This window comes from Chenopodium album, chromosome 16 (assembly GCF_948465745.1).
Source record: "Chenopodium album chromosome 16, dcCheAlbu1.1, whole genome shotgun sequence".
NCBI lineage: Eukaryota > Viridiplantae > Streptophyta > Magnoliopsida > Caryophyllales > Amaranthaceae > Chenopodium > Chenopodium album.
The window spans coordinates 20,415,301-20,432,612 of NC_137849.1; the positions used below are offsets into that span (position 1 = coordinate 20,415,301).

Consider the following 17,312-nt stretch of genomic DNA (forward strand, 5'->3'; position numbering starts at 1 on the left):
CTTTATTTAACACAAGATACTATGTGGAATTAATTAATTAATTAAAAATTCGTTTAAAGTGATCAAACAACACTAATTAATTAATTAAAGGTTATTTAAACAAGAAAACAAAGGTGATTGATCTAAGTGCTCGGGCATTTACCACTTCTCCTTGCTAGATCGTTTAGAACACTTATGACCTCCTTCTTTTTCAGAAACCTCCACCGTAGTAACAAGTATTGAGGGGGTGAGTGTTTAGGACAAGAGGGTTAAGAGTACACAAGTTCACAAAGTTTCTCCAGAGTTGTAAGTTAATTTATGTCTCTTTAAGCCTCGTATTAAGCCTCTATTTATAGGGAATGGATGCGTTTAGGGTTTTGAGTATTCTGCCGCAACAAGTGTCGCGCGCATCTGAATAGGTTGCGCGTGACAGCCAGCGCAAGTGATCTAGATGCGCTGCTATAAGCAGCACAACTGAATGTCTTACGCGCGATATTATGGTAAGATTCGATTTTATATTTTTATGAAATTCTGAATCTTCCGCAAGCGCATCACTAGAGGTTGCACTGGGTGTCAAGCAACCTTGTGAGTTGCACTCGCCACACCAGCGCGACTCATTGAGATGCACGCGGATTTCTCTGCGACAACATTTATTTTTAACCTAGGCACCTCTAAATCCGTCATAATTAGGTTTTAACCTCGGGCGTAAGCCTAATTATGATCGGACTTAATTAATTTGGACCTTAATTCATTTTGTTTTGGGTTAGGCTAGTCATTTTGCGTTCTTGTGACTTAATCAGTTGTCCATAAGCATTCTTCACGTTGATCCAACACAAAGATGATTTTATTTATCGTCATAGCACTTCCTGTCGGAATAGGAGGTCAAAAGTAGAAGTCTATAGTAACATTGTAACAATGATGATAACAAGGATGAAATTGAATTTTATCCTTCTCAAGACAATTTTAATCAGACAATGATACATGCAAGGAAACTGCCACCCCACGATGTGATAACTACTATCCAAAACTATAAAATTAGAACAAAACACCATAAATCAAGACATCAAATCAATTAATCAAACTTGCATTTTACATTCGCTTCAGCTTTTCTTAATTCTGTTTTTTCTTTTTTTTAGCTTCTAGGCGTAGTGGCATAGATTAGTTAGTGATAACGAGAGCATTAGTATGTTATAATCTTTGGGAGCAGTTACACATTTCCGATTGAGATTAATCATGAAGTGTTGATTCAATCGGTAGTATGTTTGTTCCTCTAAACTTCCTACTTTTATTTGTATTCTGATGATCAAGCAATTAATATTGTCTCTGTTCTTTGGTAAAAGAAAAAGTATTGTATTTCATCAAACGACGTTGAGTTTCATCTCAAATGTCTATCAATTGTTTTAGTAGTTGAGAATAAAATATTATATAGCTCAGTTGATTAGATCTTCTCGCCTAGTTTCAGGGAATCCTTGTATTGATTTTCTTTTTGACAAAGAGATTGATTTTCATAATCTACCCCTTACAGCCTTATAGCTCTCTAAAAAAAATTGTTTTAATAGTTCTAATATATTTCCTATTCTTGAATTAGAAAGGTGGAGCCTCGAGATGAGGTGGATCCTTAACAGCAACAAATTCCTAGCTTTGTTACCAAATATATGGAGTCGACTGCATGAACCGAGAGTTTACTTCATATGTTCATCCACAGTAAAGGAACCTAACAAAAGAAAAATAAAATGAAAAATAAAAAAAATTTACTGCTGTTCTCATTAGACTAAAAAAAGCCAGTTCTTTCCTACATTACAAAACTGGTTTATTTTCTTTATTTATAGTTTGTAGATATTCAGTATGATATATCACCATAGTTAAATTGTACATCCACAAGCAATAGCCTGAGAAGGAAAAGGGCATCAGATTACATGTGTTTGTATGTGCTTCTAGGAAACTATCTACAAACTCAAATTTAATGGAAAAAATTTCAATTTTTTTTTTCTAATATTCTTCCTTCATTTTCTACAATTGTCTATACATAGCCGTGGCTTTATAAAGTCCAATAATGGCAACGGTCGAAAGTTAAAATAAGTAACAGAAGAAAGATATACACAACTTAAGGCTATGTAAACTCTTGCCCACATAGAAACGAAGGCAAAATATGTAAAAATACCAGTCAATGCAATTACCAGGGTACAATTTATCAAGCACTTAGCAGTTGACAGTTCTGCTTCGGTTCTCTGGTTTGGAAAATGTCCTTTGGTGTTGAAGTATGTAAGCAACTGATCCTTGCGCCGAAATGCATCCATCAACCAAGCAGAAGCCTCCTCTTCAGGTACTGGAATTTGCTTTAATGGAATGCGCCGAATATTAATATGGACTTCTGAGGGATCTACTCCAAAAACATTGTCCATCAAATCAGGACAACTGTTCTTGTATGCAATAGTCACATCATAAACTGCAAAAAATAGATCAGAAGCTGTAAAACTATTGTTGGAGAAAAAATACAACAAAAGAGATCCAAAGTCTTGTCACAGATTTCACAGGCTACAAAGATTACAAATTCAACATGTTTAAAAAGAAGCCCGTCTTTTCTTTTCTTTTCCTAAAGAAATATGTGCTCCCCTCCCGTTTGCACACGCGCGCGCACAAAAAAACAAAAAAAAAAAAAAAAAATGTAATCAAGTGTTGGAAAAAGAAGGCTGATTCAGCTACACAATTAAACTGGCAAACAAGTCACGCTCTATGAATGTTCTTAACACTCGCTCTCTGAATGTTCTTAACACTTTATCAATTATTTCTGAAAGCTCTTAAAACTTACACTATTTTGGATACAGAGAAATGGAGGGAAAGGAAGATAAGAGAAAAGAAAGGATGCATCATCCTTTGATTGGATACCTAATGCAAGGAAAGCGGAGGAAATTGGAATGATCCATTTCCCTTTCCCTTTTAATAAACCAAATCCCTCCATTGTTGGAGAGATTTGGAAATGGAAGGTCACCTTCTTCCTTCCCCGTCCCCTCACCTCCCTTTCCCTTCCCTCTTTTTCCTTCCCCTCCATTTCCCTTCACTATTGCTATCCAAACGTAGTGTTAATTCCATTTTCTAGCAAATTCCTTTTACTACTTACCCCTCTTATTCAACAATATTTACAACATTTACTCGCTATTTCTTATTTTATTCACATTTTTCTTACACCTACTCACCTTTATACATTATCTCTCTTAATTTACCCACCTTTCTTTCAGCCACTCATCACATCAACATTCACTCTTGACATATACATTTTATACTATGTTTAATACCCGCTTTAAGATAAGGAAAGACAAACTCAAGACTGTGTACATGAAAAATACTTTTAGCAAGGGTCAGTATAAGATAAGGAAGAATTATGAGTTGCTAAAAGATGCTCAAGATAAATGCAGATGGGATAAACTAGTTTGGGAAAGATTAGCCACTCCCAAACATCAGTTTATCAGCTGGCTGGCTATAAATGGCAGACTTCAGACTAGAGACAGGCTTTCTAGGTTTGGGGTGTTCTCAGAAACAAAATGCCTGTTATGTGGCATTGAACAAGAATCCCATTATCATCTGTTCTTCACATGTCTGTACAGCAAGAAAATCTGGGAGCATCTTGATTCTTGGTGCAGTATGAATGGGAATCTGGATAGCATGCAGAAGATTAATGCGAAGGCTAGGAGATGCAAGCCTGCTTTCAAGCAATGCCTGATGAGAGTCTGCACTTCAGCTGTGGTGTATTGGATCTGGAAAACTAGAAATACAGCCTTCTGGGAGTTGAAAATTTTGTGTACAGATACAGTTGTAAGAAATATAAAAAGAGATATTAGAAATAGACTCTTAGGGACCAACTCTAAGAGGATAGATTGTAAAGCTAGAGAGTGGCTAGATGAGCAAGTTGTATAGTCTTTAGCTTGCTGTTTTTTTTTTTTTCTGGGTGTTGCTCAGCTCCCTCTTTGGGATTGGTTGTAAGAAAGGTTTTTGAGCAATAAAATCTACTTATTTACCTAAAAAAAAATAAAAAAATAAATAAATAAAAACCTGCTTTAAGGTTAATTTCGTATGGTTTTCAGCTCTTCAGAGCCGTTCTCGCTAACAATCTCTCTTCTAGTGTGGTCTAATCCATTTTATTGTGTTTATGTAGGAATTTGGAGATTTTAATGTGATTTCCGACCTCATTGGATGTTACAAGAGAAATATACCCTTACTCAACTACCAATAGGAGAAATAGTTAAGTTATACTTTCTTCATTTTTTTATAGTTAACACTTCCCTAAAATGGAAACGTCACAATAGTTGCAACACACTATTAAAGGAAAGTTTTTATGGTGAAAATTGTGCTATTACCTTTATTTAAAACTCATGGCTCACTTGATTATACTCCTAACAACCTCTTAACCCTATTTTAAGTGTATTATACCATTTGAGGTCCACTTTTCTTAAATACTGTGATAAAGTGGGTGTTGTAACTATAAAGAAACGGAGGAAGTATTTGTTAGGTATGCGACACACCTATTAACACTCTAATTATCTTAAGTGCAAATAGTAAATGTTAAGAACTTCTAATGACAGCAGAGGTAGTAGCACTTAATTTTTATTTCTAGAAATGTGTTTTCCAAAAGAATTTTGAGCTGCAACTCCCTCCACAATATTATATTCTTTAACTACAATATAATTGGTAATCTCATGCACCTCATAATATTATCACAGATACAAAATTTCAAAACCATGAACCACCAATTCAAATTTTTATTTAATTTTTGTAAACGAACAAAAGAAAGAAGAAAATAGGTGAAGAGTCCGGTTTTCACAATTTCTTTCTCAAGTACGCACTTCTCAGAGATTGTACTTTACTGCCTGATTTCATCATGAAACACATTCTTTGGGGAATGGCATGAATGGAAATTAACAGAAAAAGGGAAAAAGAAATTGAACAAACCTGCATCTAAGGAACTCCTTAAAGTGTCCAGACAAGCACAGAAACCTTTTGTTTTAGGAAGCAAAACATTCTTCAGAACAGGAAGACCATTTTGAGCGGCAAAGTTCTGACTACTTGTGCATTTCTGTTCTCTGCCAAAAGTATAAAGAAAAGTGATAAAGCAGTCAGTGGCTAAATGAAGGGAAACAATAGAACAATTAACAATAAAAGCCAAACAATACTTTGGCAGCCAATAAAAGTCAAGCATGGAATCTATTGCTTGACTAACCTGTTAGCATAAAATTCCAAAAAAATGTAGAACCCATGGTGCCTTTTTCATTGCGGCAGCATAGCTAAGCAATAAATTGTCACTGGAGTTAATGCCCCAGTAGTTTGGCCAATAATTGGCCACCATATTATAAGGGACTACAACGTGCAGTAAGAATAGCATTGTAAATTTGTAATATCAAGCTACATTAAGGATTCAGAAGCATTGCATTAATATGGCAAGCATTGAGAACAGTGAAATACTACATTGTACACTGATGTTCGATTCAAATATCACTATGCTTGTCACTTTTCTCAAAATAAAATATCAAACCAAGTGATGAAAATATATTAATTTGATATAGAGGAGTACGAGTTATTACGTAAAATCAGTTCCTTCAGGGAACAGAGCAAGCCACAAGGGATCCTGATGGCTAGTAAATGTCAGTAGCATTTGCTGCATTATCGGTTCATCAGTCTCCCACTTCCTTTCTAGAGGTATGAACTCAAAAACATTAAATGCCCAGCCAAATATTGGAAGTTTCATTAAACTATTTTTAAGGATGTATTTGATGTAGCCAAGACGTCCTTTCCTCAGTGCGAGATCCCATAAGTACATCCAATCAACCTCAGTTCTGTGATTGGCAATAAGCAAAACACGCTCCCCAGCAGGAACGTTTTCTCCAGAGAAAAAAAGACTGGTTTTGTTTATCTTCTCAAATAGAAAAGGCCATAATGCCAACCAAAGACCAAAGAAAAAGGCTGCAACTTTCCTACTGTAATGGATACTGCAGACCCGTAACAAGCCTGCTACCAGAGGTGCAAAGAACACTAAAAACATAAAAGCAGTTGAAAGAATGACCGTCAAGCATATTAAACCCCTCAAAATCCTAAAAGGTGTCAAAGGACGGTGCTTTAACTCAATTTCAGTTTTAAGGGGCTTGCCAACTTCCATCTTCAAAATTCAAACCTCCCTCCTCAGTGCAACTGCATAACGAAAGAAAGAACACGGCATTTGGATGTCACCACGCATTATAAGACATTAAACACAATATTTAAATTTTAAGGGGGGAAAAACACCTTGGTAAGACAGTGGAAATGCAAAATAGACGATCACTTAGTTGTAGATAATTGATGAGAAGCAAAGAAAATGATCATGGAACAAGCCCCCAAAACTATGCAACAGAAGTGTACTACAGAAATCAAATATGAGAAGATTTGGACAAAATAAACACAAGAAGAATTTGCCAACTAGGAGAGAAGGAATGAATAAGTGACTTTGGACAAAATAAACACAAGAAGAATTTGCCAACTAGGAGAGAAGGAATGAATAAGTGACAGAAGGGAACTGCAAGATGCTGTTGATGTTAGTTTGGCCCATCTAGCATGATTTATCATTAAAAATGGCAATAGCAACTAGCCCATCTAGGATGACATAACTTTAAGACTGTGAATAGAAACCTAAAGACACTTAGCACAAATATGAATCTTTGCTTGAACCTATGAGTTATATTTTATTTAGTCGTACAATGTTATGAAGAACTATTGTACTAGTACATAGCCCAGACAATGCTTTTGAGTTACTCTATGCTCTAAAATGCATGGATAACTTATTTGAAATTAAATAATCCCTCCATCCCAAATTACTCGCCACACTTTGACCGGGAAGGGTTTTAGACAGACAAATTGACTTGTTGACTTCTAATTTTTGATAGTGGTGGGAGAATTTTTATTTTATAGTTAGTGAATAGTGGGTTTATTTTTATTATAGATAATAATTAGTGAGGTTCTCTTATTAAATTTAGTTAACAGTGTGGTTTTTTTTTAAAAAAAAAATTATTATGACTAGTGATAATAGATACCAAGTAAAGTGAACAAAAATAATACTAAATAATGGGCCCATGCATTTATAGATGTGTTGCACGCAATACGAGATGACCTAATAAGAAAAGTCTTACAAGTATACAAAGACGGAAGGAGTAATGATTTTTTTTCCTAATCCTCCGGTAGATGGGAAGTAAAAATAAAACAGTATATTGGTAGGAGTTTAATTTTGTGACTTGGCATTAAAGTGTGAATTTTACTGTCCTCATTTTCCCCCTTTGTTACTGTGCACTTCGATATATACTCTAGAAAAGGAGGAAAAGGAGGAATGACATCATACAGTAAATGATCAGGAATGATTGGAAAACATACAAGGGCAGTCAAGGAATTATCCATAAGTTTGTTTGAAGAATGAGAAGTAACATCTACTAGAATATAAATACGGGAATAAGATAATGGAGAGGGCATACTGAAAACTGTTTCATCACTTTTGCTTATCGTTAGCTAGGAGGCCAGTCCACTCCTCAAATTTTGTGGTAGCTTGTAATTGTTTGGTTACTCTGATCAATTAATAAAAGCTTATCTCCTTCCTCTATTTCTTCTTTCATACTCGTCAATTAATTTCCATTAGATCATCAATTTGTGAGAAAACCAGACCTATATCCTAACAAAGAGATGCATTTCTAGTTCAATTATCCTCACATAGACTGATCCTTCAAACTCATATTACCACCCAAGCAGAACCAACACATGCATAACATTGAAGGACAGGAGTAAATTATTTTAGGCTCGAACCATATTTCATCTACTCTTGTCATCTCAACTACGATCTAACAATACCATTAATCTCATGGACAATGATAACACAAACTTAAAGGTACCAAAAATCTACAATTACATCCCGCAAACTAATCATTGACAGACAACATTAGTTTCAAGATAAAATTTTGTGAATTTTATGGGTACGAAGTACTATAATGTTTTTAAAATAAGAGATCGTAAATCTCCACGTTTCAGTACAAACATATATAAAGTTAACCAATTTGAAAAAAAAGGCATACACAATATCTTTATTCTTATAATTCAAAAACCACCAACTTACACACTATTCCATCTAATTATTAGGAAATTTTGTGTAAAACTACCCTAAAGATAGGTTATTTAGTGAGCAACTACCCGTTTTTTTTTTTTTTTTCATTCCGTTTAAAATTACCCATAAGATGGCAAATATTTGTCCGGCACTACCCATAAACAATTTCCGTCCAGCTAAGCCGTTTGTAGGACACACTCCTACGGTTTCCCACTCAATTTTCTCCTCCTTCATTTATTTTCCCTCCAAACTCATCCAAAAACCAAAGAGAAAAAAATTCAAGCAATTCAACACAATTTCTCACTAAATTAAGTAATGTTTTAAGCTACTATTTTAATTCTTGATCTGTTTAATTCGTTTAGGGTTTTTAATTTACATCAATTAACATAATAAGGGATACAATTTAAGGTTTAGAGCTTTAAATCAGTTTGGAGATTTTAATTTATAGGGCTTAAGGATTGAATTGAATTAGGGGTTTTGCTTATTTCGTTTATTAAAAATTTAGAATTCTAATTTGAACATAAAAAATTAGGGTTTACCACATGTTCAACAACTTTTAATTTAAATGCCAAAAATTTCATAGTAATTACTATATTGTACCTCATTCATCCTTGTTTTCGTTCAATATTTTCTGCATTTACTTTGCCCTTCCCTTTAACCATTGATGTAGTTTCAATCTCTGACATGGAATTACCCAATACAGCAGGAAGATGAATAGGAAAGAGAGAGGGAACAAAAAAAAAAAAAAAAAAAAAAAAGGGTTTTAGGCACTATCAATTTTCTAAAAAGAGGAAGAATTTGGAGATTTGCTTAGATCAGATTAAGATGGTGAAAGGTGGAAGGCCAAAGAGAAGTGAAAATGGAGGAAAAGTAAATAATGAAGGAAGGGAGAGGTAGTTGAGGAGGGGAGTTAATTAGGTTGGAAACCGTAGAAATGGGCCCCACAAATGGCTCAATTAGACGCAAACCGTTAATGGCTAGTGGTAGACAAATTTTTGCGATTATGGGCAGTTTACAAAAAATTTGAAAAAACGAGTAGTTGTTCACAAAATAGTTAATCTTTAGGATAGTTCTATACAAAATCTCCTAATTATTATTTTTGATTTCTACATATACCTGTACTATGACAATTGACTTAAATGGGTTTTAATAGCAATGGTGGAGGGAAAGAAAGGGGTAGGACAAAGAGAGAAGGAAAGGAGGAGTAATGCAAGCATTCTTTCCTTAATCCAGTTTAGCTAACTAATTTCTCAGTCATTCAGTTAAGACAGTTGCTTTATGTGTGTAGGTAGCTAGACTATCTTCATTAGTTAGGCTTTTCATACTTATATTAGTTTGAAGTTTTCCTTAGGTTGTAATTCAGCCAGTGGTTAAAGAAAGCTCCTTGAGCTTGAAGACTGAACACAGGAAATCTACAACAGTTCTAAGAGTCGAAACAACAGGAACTTAATTAGCTTTAACTAACTAAAGTTCCATCCTATGATGTAATTCATCTAATAGATATAGTTATTTCATTAAAAAAACTACCCGTGTCATCTTTTTGAAAAGCTGAAACAAAGGAGCAGCAGTCTGCAATGATGAAGTTCAAGAAAGAAGGCAAGCAGCTCCTACCAACTTGGAATATAACTCCACTTAAGCCAACATTTCTTTAGCTATAGAGGGCTTTGATCTTAATGGTTAGATGTAAGGTTGTAAAACTGATGTTCGCAGTATTTAATTCTGAACACAGTACACCAGCAGTGCTTAATAAACCAGCTCAGTAGATAGACCTTTGATTCAAATGTACAAATTACAATGATTATAATATAGAACTTTAGATTTAATTTGTATAAGGGGAAGTGTTCTATTTCCTCTTGAACCTGGTTTGTTAGTTCTAATATGGGATGCCTACAGAGTTATGGAATCAGTAGCTTGATTGGCTAAGTAAGATGCATAAATGCCATCAGTGCTAATTCCAGCGAGATCAAGCTTGTTTTACAGTAAAGTACTTTATCTTATGGCAGCTTAGTAGTTCTATTCAGGTTACTTAGGTACATTAGTCTAATTTAATGATTGGAGCATGGAATTACCCCAGAAGAATGTTTGAGTTTCACGTTCATTAATTCATACTCCCTCTGTCCCCTGTTAAATTTCCCATTTCTCACAAAAATACTTGTCTCCCATTAAACCTCTGATATCACATTTTGGGTGGATCTAAATAATAAAATGCATTTTTCAATCGTCTTATCTCCCCTTAAAAAACATACCCTCTACATGTTTCAAGACTTCTAATCAACAAATCTCCACTACAACTTCCCTCGTAAAAACCTGTGTCTAGGAGAAACAGAAAGTTAAACGGGGGGCTGAGTAAGTATCTTGTTTAGTCTTAAATTTATCATCATACATTGCAGATTCTTCGCTCATTGAGCCAATTTTGTTCTGTCCAGTTCACCTTTCATAAATTGACACTTAAATGAGTCAACCTAAGTAAGTTAGCAGTCAACAACTAACTCGGTTGGTAACATTTCTACTTTGATTTTATATGTACCACCTTAAAAAACTTGCTTATAATATCACGGCGTGATAGATTGGTTTTATCTGAATTAATCCAATGCTGTCCAATAACTTTTCACTACACCGAAGATAATTGTAGTCATAATTCTAAATTCTACACATCGCAGGTAATATATAATAACGCCAATGCCATATCCTTCCAATACACAGTAGGAATCCGATCCTTCCAACATACCAAATGTCGGAAACATGGCTACGAAATCAAAATCGAAATCGAAATCGGATCCTTGTCTAACATCAAGCATTATTCAAGATGTGACCAGATTTAGAGTCAAAGGAACTTTGACTAATAACACTGATTGATAGTTTATGTTGTACAAGTCATCCCTAAACTACTCTATCATCATAAAGTCAACAAATTATGGGTTGGTAGGATTACATTTTAAAATCCACAAACAAATTAGCAGCCAATTTTGACTCAATAATCAAATTAGTTGAAAATAAGTCAAATTCTACTCGATTCATAATATGAATAGAAAATCCTAGCAACAAAATCAGTAGTTATAATATTTCATAACTTCAGTAATTATTAGCAGTAGTTCAATAATTCATCTTAGAAGAGCCCTAAATTGACTAAATTTACAATAAACACTAGGTTGTGAAATTCATATTCCATGATAAAAAAATAAATAAATAAATAAATAAAAATATTACCTGAGAAGCTGCTTTAATGGAGGAGAGAAAGCTCAGAAGCGGCTTCAATGGAGAATTCAGAGTGCGCTTTAATGGAGGAGAGAAGGAGAGGGGTTGGTGGATGCAGCGTCAACGTAAAGAAGCTCCAAAGAGGAAAAAAGAGAGAGTTAAACATAAATAAGATAAATAATAATGACACGCATATGTCAACCGCCAAATCTGAATAAAACAGTCATTTTCATTTATGGAATATGTTTTTGTTCTTATGGAATTTTACATGTTGATTGGGGTGTTTATGATCCAAGTTGAGTTCGAGTCTAAGGTAATTTGACTCGACTTGTTTACATATTCAGTCGATTTTTATTGGAGTCGAGTTTTGATCGAGTTTTGATCGAGTTGAGGTTTGATCAAATTTGACTAAGTCAAGCTTTGCCCGAGTCTATCTCGATTAGCTTGTAATTTAATCCATTTTAGTAGAACCTGCTATTTAGTGTAAGATCTCTTCCTACTCTTTAATTTTGTCTTTTGTGAAACATACATATAATGATATGAGTACATAAATAACATACTCTCTCCGTTTCAATATGATAGTCCCATATGGAATCAATCACATAAAATAAGAAAAGAATAATGTTTGGAATCTAACATTAAAGTACAAAAATCGTTCATAATTAGTTTTGCCTTATTTATATTTTTTGATTTTTTTTGGAAAGTATTAGTCATAATTGCATAATTCATGGGTGGGATTTCCTTACTTAGAGTCATGTCATCAATCAACAATCAATTAATTTAACCAATTAGAATTTAATATGTATAAAATAGGAAATCAAAACTAAGTTAAAAATGGAATATATTCAATATGGGTATATCTTTTGGAAACGTCTAAAATAGTATATGGGACTAACATTATGAAACGGAAGGAGTATTAATTGTTAATGTAAAAAAAAAGTTTTTAAATCAATTTTTTTTTATTTTTATCAAAATATAAGGGAATTTGAGTTTCTCACGTGATTTTGAGTCGAGTAATGAACTACTCGAATGTACTCATCAACATATCGAGTCAATCTCGAGCTCGAGTCGAGCTCAAGTTGTTCGCCAGTTATCTCTACTCATAAGCAACCTTGCCGGTTATGATTAAGTTTAATTCAACTTTAGGAGCGTTTGGTTTGTTTGAGAACGGAAATGAGTACGTTCAAGAACACCATAAAAAGAAAAATTAAAAAAATGATGATGAAAATACAAACCCTTTTAAGAGTTGTTAGTCTTCAATTTTTTAAATGTGCTGCAACTTATTGTACTTAATTATTGCAATAGTATCAAAGAAAATATCTTGAACATCATAGGAACTTACAGGTAACTCCTTCATCATGTCAATCTTGAACATACAACCGTTTTCAATGAAATGATGACAAAGTTATGGAAGCATCTTTGTTGAAACTTCTATCAGTTTCAGTTCAGGCAAGCCTCCAAATCCAACACTTATGACATCTAATTTCTATCTCTCACTTAAATCCTTGATCATATCAAATACTACATTTGGTCTGCAGTGTGTTTTCTTGATGTCCAGATTACCATCATCATCGTCACTTCCTTCTTTAACCTCTATAACTTCTTGTACCTCCTTATCTGAACTGTCAAGCTTCATTTTCTTATTTAAATAAGCTTTTGTATTTTGACTTATCAGTTAAGGAAGCAACATATAGCAAACATGGTGATTCTAAAGGAATGGAAGAAGAAGCTAGGAATTCCAGAAAGCGTTGACATCTTTGTGAATAATTTGGAGAACAAAATAAAGACTTTAAAGGAAGGAGGGGATGATTTTAAAAGATTCTTTGTGATGTATGTTTGCAGCACATTCTTGGCCCCTGTTGCAAACAGAGTGATAGATTACAAGATAATTAGCTATGCAGACAATGTAAAAGAAATACATAACCTAGATTGGTGTGGTTATGTACTTAATAACTTATGCAAAGCAGTGGGGAGCTTCAAGAACAACAAGCATAAGGAATCAAGAACAGGAATCAGTGCATATGTTTTGATTCTTCAGATTGTGAACTTTCATCACCTTTCATTTAGAGGGCAGCCTGAACCAACAACATTGCCCTTGATTAAACATTAGATAGATGAGAAAGTAAGAGAAAGAATTGCAAGTGAAGCAAAAGTATCATTTTGTCAAGGAGAAATTCAGAAAGATGTGTATCCAGTTTGTAGAAAAGGAGGTCAACAAGCATACTTAGGTGATGTTATTGAGACTACATATAGGAATTTTGCTGACAGAGGGAGAAGATTAGTCTCTTTTAACCTTCTAGAAGGTCTTATGACAGACAGTGAGATACATGATGCTGCAGATGATGTGAGTAATTTTTTCTAGCTTTAAAAGATTTCTTGGTTATTGATTTGTTAGGTTTTTTGTATTTACTTTTTATATTTGCTATGCTTCTAGTAGTAATAATGTTTAGTAAATGATAAATGAAAAGTAAATAAAATACACTGCAAAAGTAAATAGTATTTTTTATCAAAAATATTGTAATAATAAATTTATGTTATTAATTTGAAGGAAATTGAAGAAGATCTGTTTTTATTGGCTAGAGATTCAACACTCTTTTCAATGTTACATGCCGAGCATAATCTGCATAACAGACAGGATTAAAAAACAAAAATTGAGTGTATCTGCATCAGATTCTCAACTATTTTCTAAAACACAAAGGCTGATAGAAGACCCTAGAGTGCAAAGGGCTATTGATGAAATAGTGAAACTTTACGATGATTTAAGAGATTTGTCTAATGTGTTTCTGTCAACATGAGAGGAGCAGCATAAAAATCCTTAAACTAATCCAGATTATGATGGAGATAATCAAGAGGATGCAGATGATCCTTCAAATTTTGTACATAATGCTATCAATCTGGATGATGAAAATGAAGATTCTGAAAAAGAGGAGGAAAAGGAAGAGGACAAAAACGAAGAGGAGAACGATGAAAACAAAGAGGAGAAGGAAGAAAATAAAGAAGAGAAAATAAAGAGGAGAAAGGGGAAGATGACAAGGAGAAAGAGAAGGATGATAAGGAACAAGAGAAGGAAGTCGAAGTTAGTATAACAGTTGATGCAAGTACTGCAAACCAGGCAGTTGATGGTGATGATATTGATGAAGAACCAAATGAAGACCTTACTAATTTAGTAAGCTCAATCACTAAGAGTATCCTAAAGGATACTGTTGTTCAAGAGAATAAGCTAAATCTTACAAAGAAAGCAAGAACAAAAACAATTGAAAGTAAGATGTTAACAAAAGAAAGTAAATATTGTATAAAAGTAAATTAAAATCAATTAAAAGTGGATAGTGTGTGATTTCTTTGATACTGCATCTATTGTTTATTTCAGGTGATGGTGATAAACAACCTGTTGTAGATGAAACCATTGTGTTTAAGAACATTCACCAAGAGCTTCAAAGATAAACATCAAGGTAGATTGTGGAGAAAAAGATGTTGAAGTTGATTTCGTTTCAAAGTCGATGAGAATCAACAAATCTGGAATGAATGAAATGGCAGCGCTGTATCAAGTAGTGGTTGATTACTGCTTTGTGAAGTACAGTGCATTCAAACAGTAAGTTATGAAATTTTTTAATTTTAAAAATATTCTATCTACTTTAGTTAATATTTAATTTACTTTAAATAATATTTCCTCTGTTTCTTTTTAGTTGACACATTTCTTTAGTCATGTTTGCCAATGCACAAATTCAATCATTAATATCTTTAATTACCGATAAGCAAAAATTAAAAAGTTGATATTTTGAAAATATATATTGTGACGAATCTAACAAGATCCTATTTGACTATATTTTTCATCATATATAAATCACAAAACATGGTCAAAGGGAAGTGTGTGAATAGTGCTAAAGTAAAAACGTGTCAACTAATAAAAAATAGAGGTAGTATTTTATTTACTTTATAAACATTTAAATGTGCACAGTGAAGAGCTTGTGAAATATAAAGCTCCTCTCATGATAGAAAGAGATGACACAATATCCTTAGCTCCAACTCCCCCCCCCCCCCCTCAAATGATAAAATCCAATATAGTTCAATGTTGGTCATTTCTTATGAATGATTCACGATTGAAAGAAAGATCCATCATGCTTTTTCTTTAGCATTTACCATAATGTAAGCATTGAATTAAATGATTTGCTAAATACATAATTAAATGTATATGATCTAATTAAGTAACATGTTTTATGTCCTCATTAATACACAGAGACCTCTAGAGTTGTCTCTCATGTCACAAGATCCTTTCCAGCCAGCTCCAAAAATAGATGAAAAACAAAAAACATCTCCTTCAACACACGCGGTAGAATTGAATCAGGCATGGTATGATTGGATGTGCCTCTGTGATGCAAATGAGAAAATTATGACAGCCCAGTTGGTATGTTTGATTATTCATGTCAATTAAACTACATTGTAAGGCATTATGATTTTGAATTTGTAGACTAATAAGTGTAGTTTTGATGACAGATCTTTGTTCCAATCTGTTTGAGTAACCATTATAGTTTGGTAGTGGTTAACTTGTTGAAAGAGACTATTCAATACTTGGATAACAGGGAGTATGATGACAGGTATAAGCCTTTCTACAAAATTCTTACATCTCATGTGGTAAGATTTTTTAATTTCTCAAAAGTAAATTATCGTATAACTAATATATAAAGCTAAACTTTTAGTCAGGTCACAAGGCAGCGACACTTGGCGTTTCAACTTTTCGCCAAGTATCGCGCCACGTTGGATAGATTTAAATAGACTTCATAAGATAAAAAAGTTAGTTTAGAATTCTATTTGAATAGAATTTTAGGATAAAATTATTAGTTTAGAGTTTTATTTTCGATAAAATACCAATATTTTAGAATATTGATATTTTAATTTTATTCAAAAAAATTATTAGATTATAAATATAAAAAATTATCTTATAAATTTATTTTTATATCATAATAATTTTTGGAGCAAAGGAAGTGGTTTAAAGCATAAAACATCCATTTATAATATATACTAATTGGTTAAAATAATATACTTCACAATCTAATAGAATTTTATTACTATGTAGACCTGTCAATTAGGGCCGGGTCATGAGTCATCTCGAATTGGGTCACTTCAGGTTACAAGTCAAGAAATATTCAACCCTTGCCCAAAGTTTTGGATTCGAGTCAGCCCAATATGCTTTGAACATTTATTTTATTTAATTTATTTTTTGCTAATTTTTTATTTTTTTAATGTTATAAATCAAACAAATCCACCAACATTGTTATTAGTCATTACATGACTACAAGATAACAAATCGTCACAAAAGCACACCAATTTCTAACTAATTTTGTGTCAATGATATATTTTAAAATTTGATATATAGATTAAAAATTTATCTTAAAATTCAATAAACAACCCGAGCATCGCACGGGGCACACAAAACTAGTTATTAATATAAAGTAAATGACATTACTATTAAAGTAAATATGTTTGTATTAAAAGTATACATTATTATGTGTAAAAAGAATAATATAAAATATAAAGTAAATGATGTTCTCATTAAAGTAATACATATGTTATTTAAAGTAAACTATATTATAAATTTGTTTTACTTATATATTGCTTTACAAATGTTATAGGTGGAGGAAATGTCAAACTTCCTGAAGAGAACTAATCATGAAAAAGCTGATGAAATAATAGATTATGAGTTTGATGAAGTTAAGTTCAAGTGGAAAACACCAAAATATACTCTTGATTGTGGTGTTTTTGCAATGATGCATATGTTGTGTTTTACTGGAGACCCTTTTGATTTTGACCTTGATTTAGCAAATAGGAGAAAGGTGTATCGTGCAGAAATATGTGCTGTACTTGCTTTGGTAGAGATAAACACTAAAAGAAAAAGTCTTGTGGAAAACGTTTCAAGGTTCAAAGTAGTTAGAAAACTTGAGTTTGAGAAAGGGGTGAAAGATATGATATATGTTTCTGATTTCTTGAAAACACACAAGGAAGTAATGAAAAACTTGAGCTTGACATGTAACCAAGTGAT

General features: G+C 33.1%; 1 protein-coding gene across 1 annotated transcript; it reads right to left on the minus strand.

Annotated features, from left to right (window-relative positions):
* Window positions 1-1,764: 1,764 nt before the first annotated feature.
* On the minus strand, window positions 1,765-11,449 carry LOC145584998 (putative 1-acyl-sn-glycerol-3-phosphate acyltransferase 5). The gene is made up of 4 exons (XM_081641768.1): window positions 11,291-11,449; window positions 5,553-6,156; window positions 4,924-5,054; window positions 1,765-2,425 (listed from the first exon to the last, which is right to left on the minus strand). The coding sequence occupies exons 2-4, from the start codon at window positions 6,122-6,124 to the stop codon at window positions 1,983-1,985; spliced, it is 1,146 nt and encodes a 381-aa protein (XP_081497894.1). The 5' UTR covers window positions 6,125-6,156; window positions 11,291-11,449; the 3' UTR covers window positions 1,765-1,982.
* Between the last annotated feature and the right edge of the window lie 5,863 nt (window positions 11,450-17,312).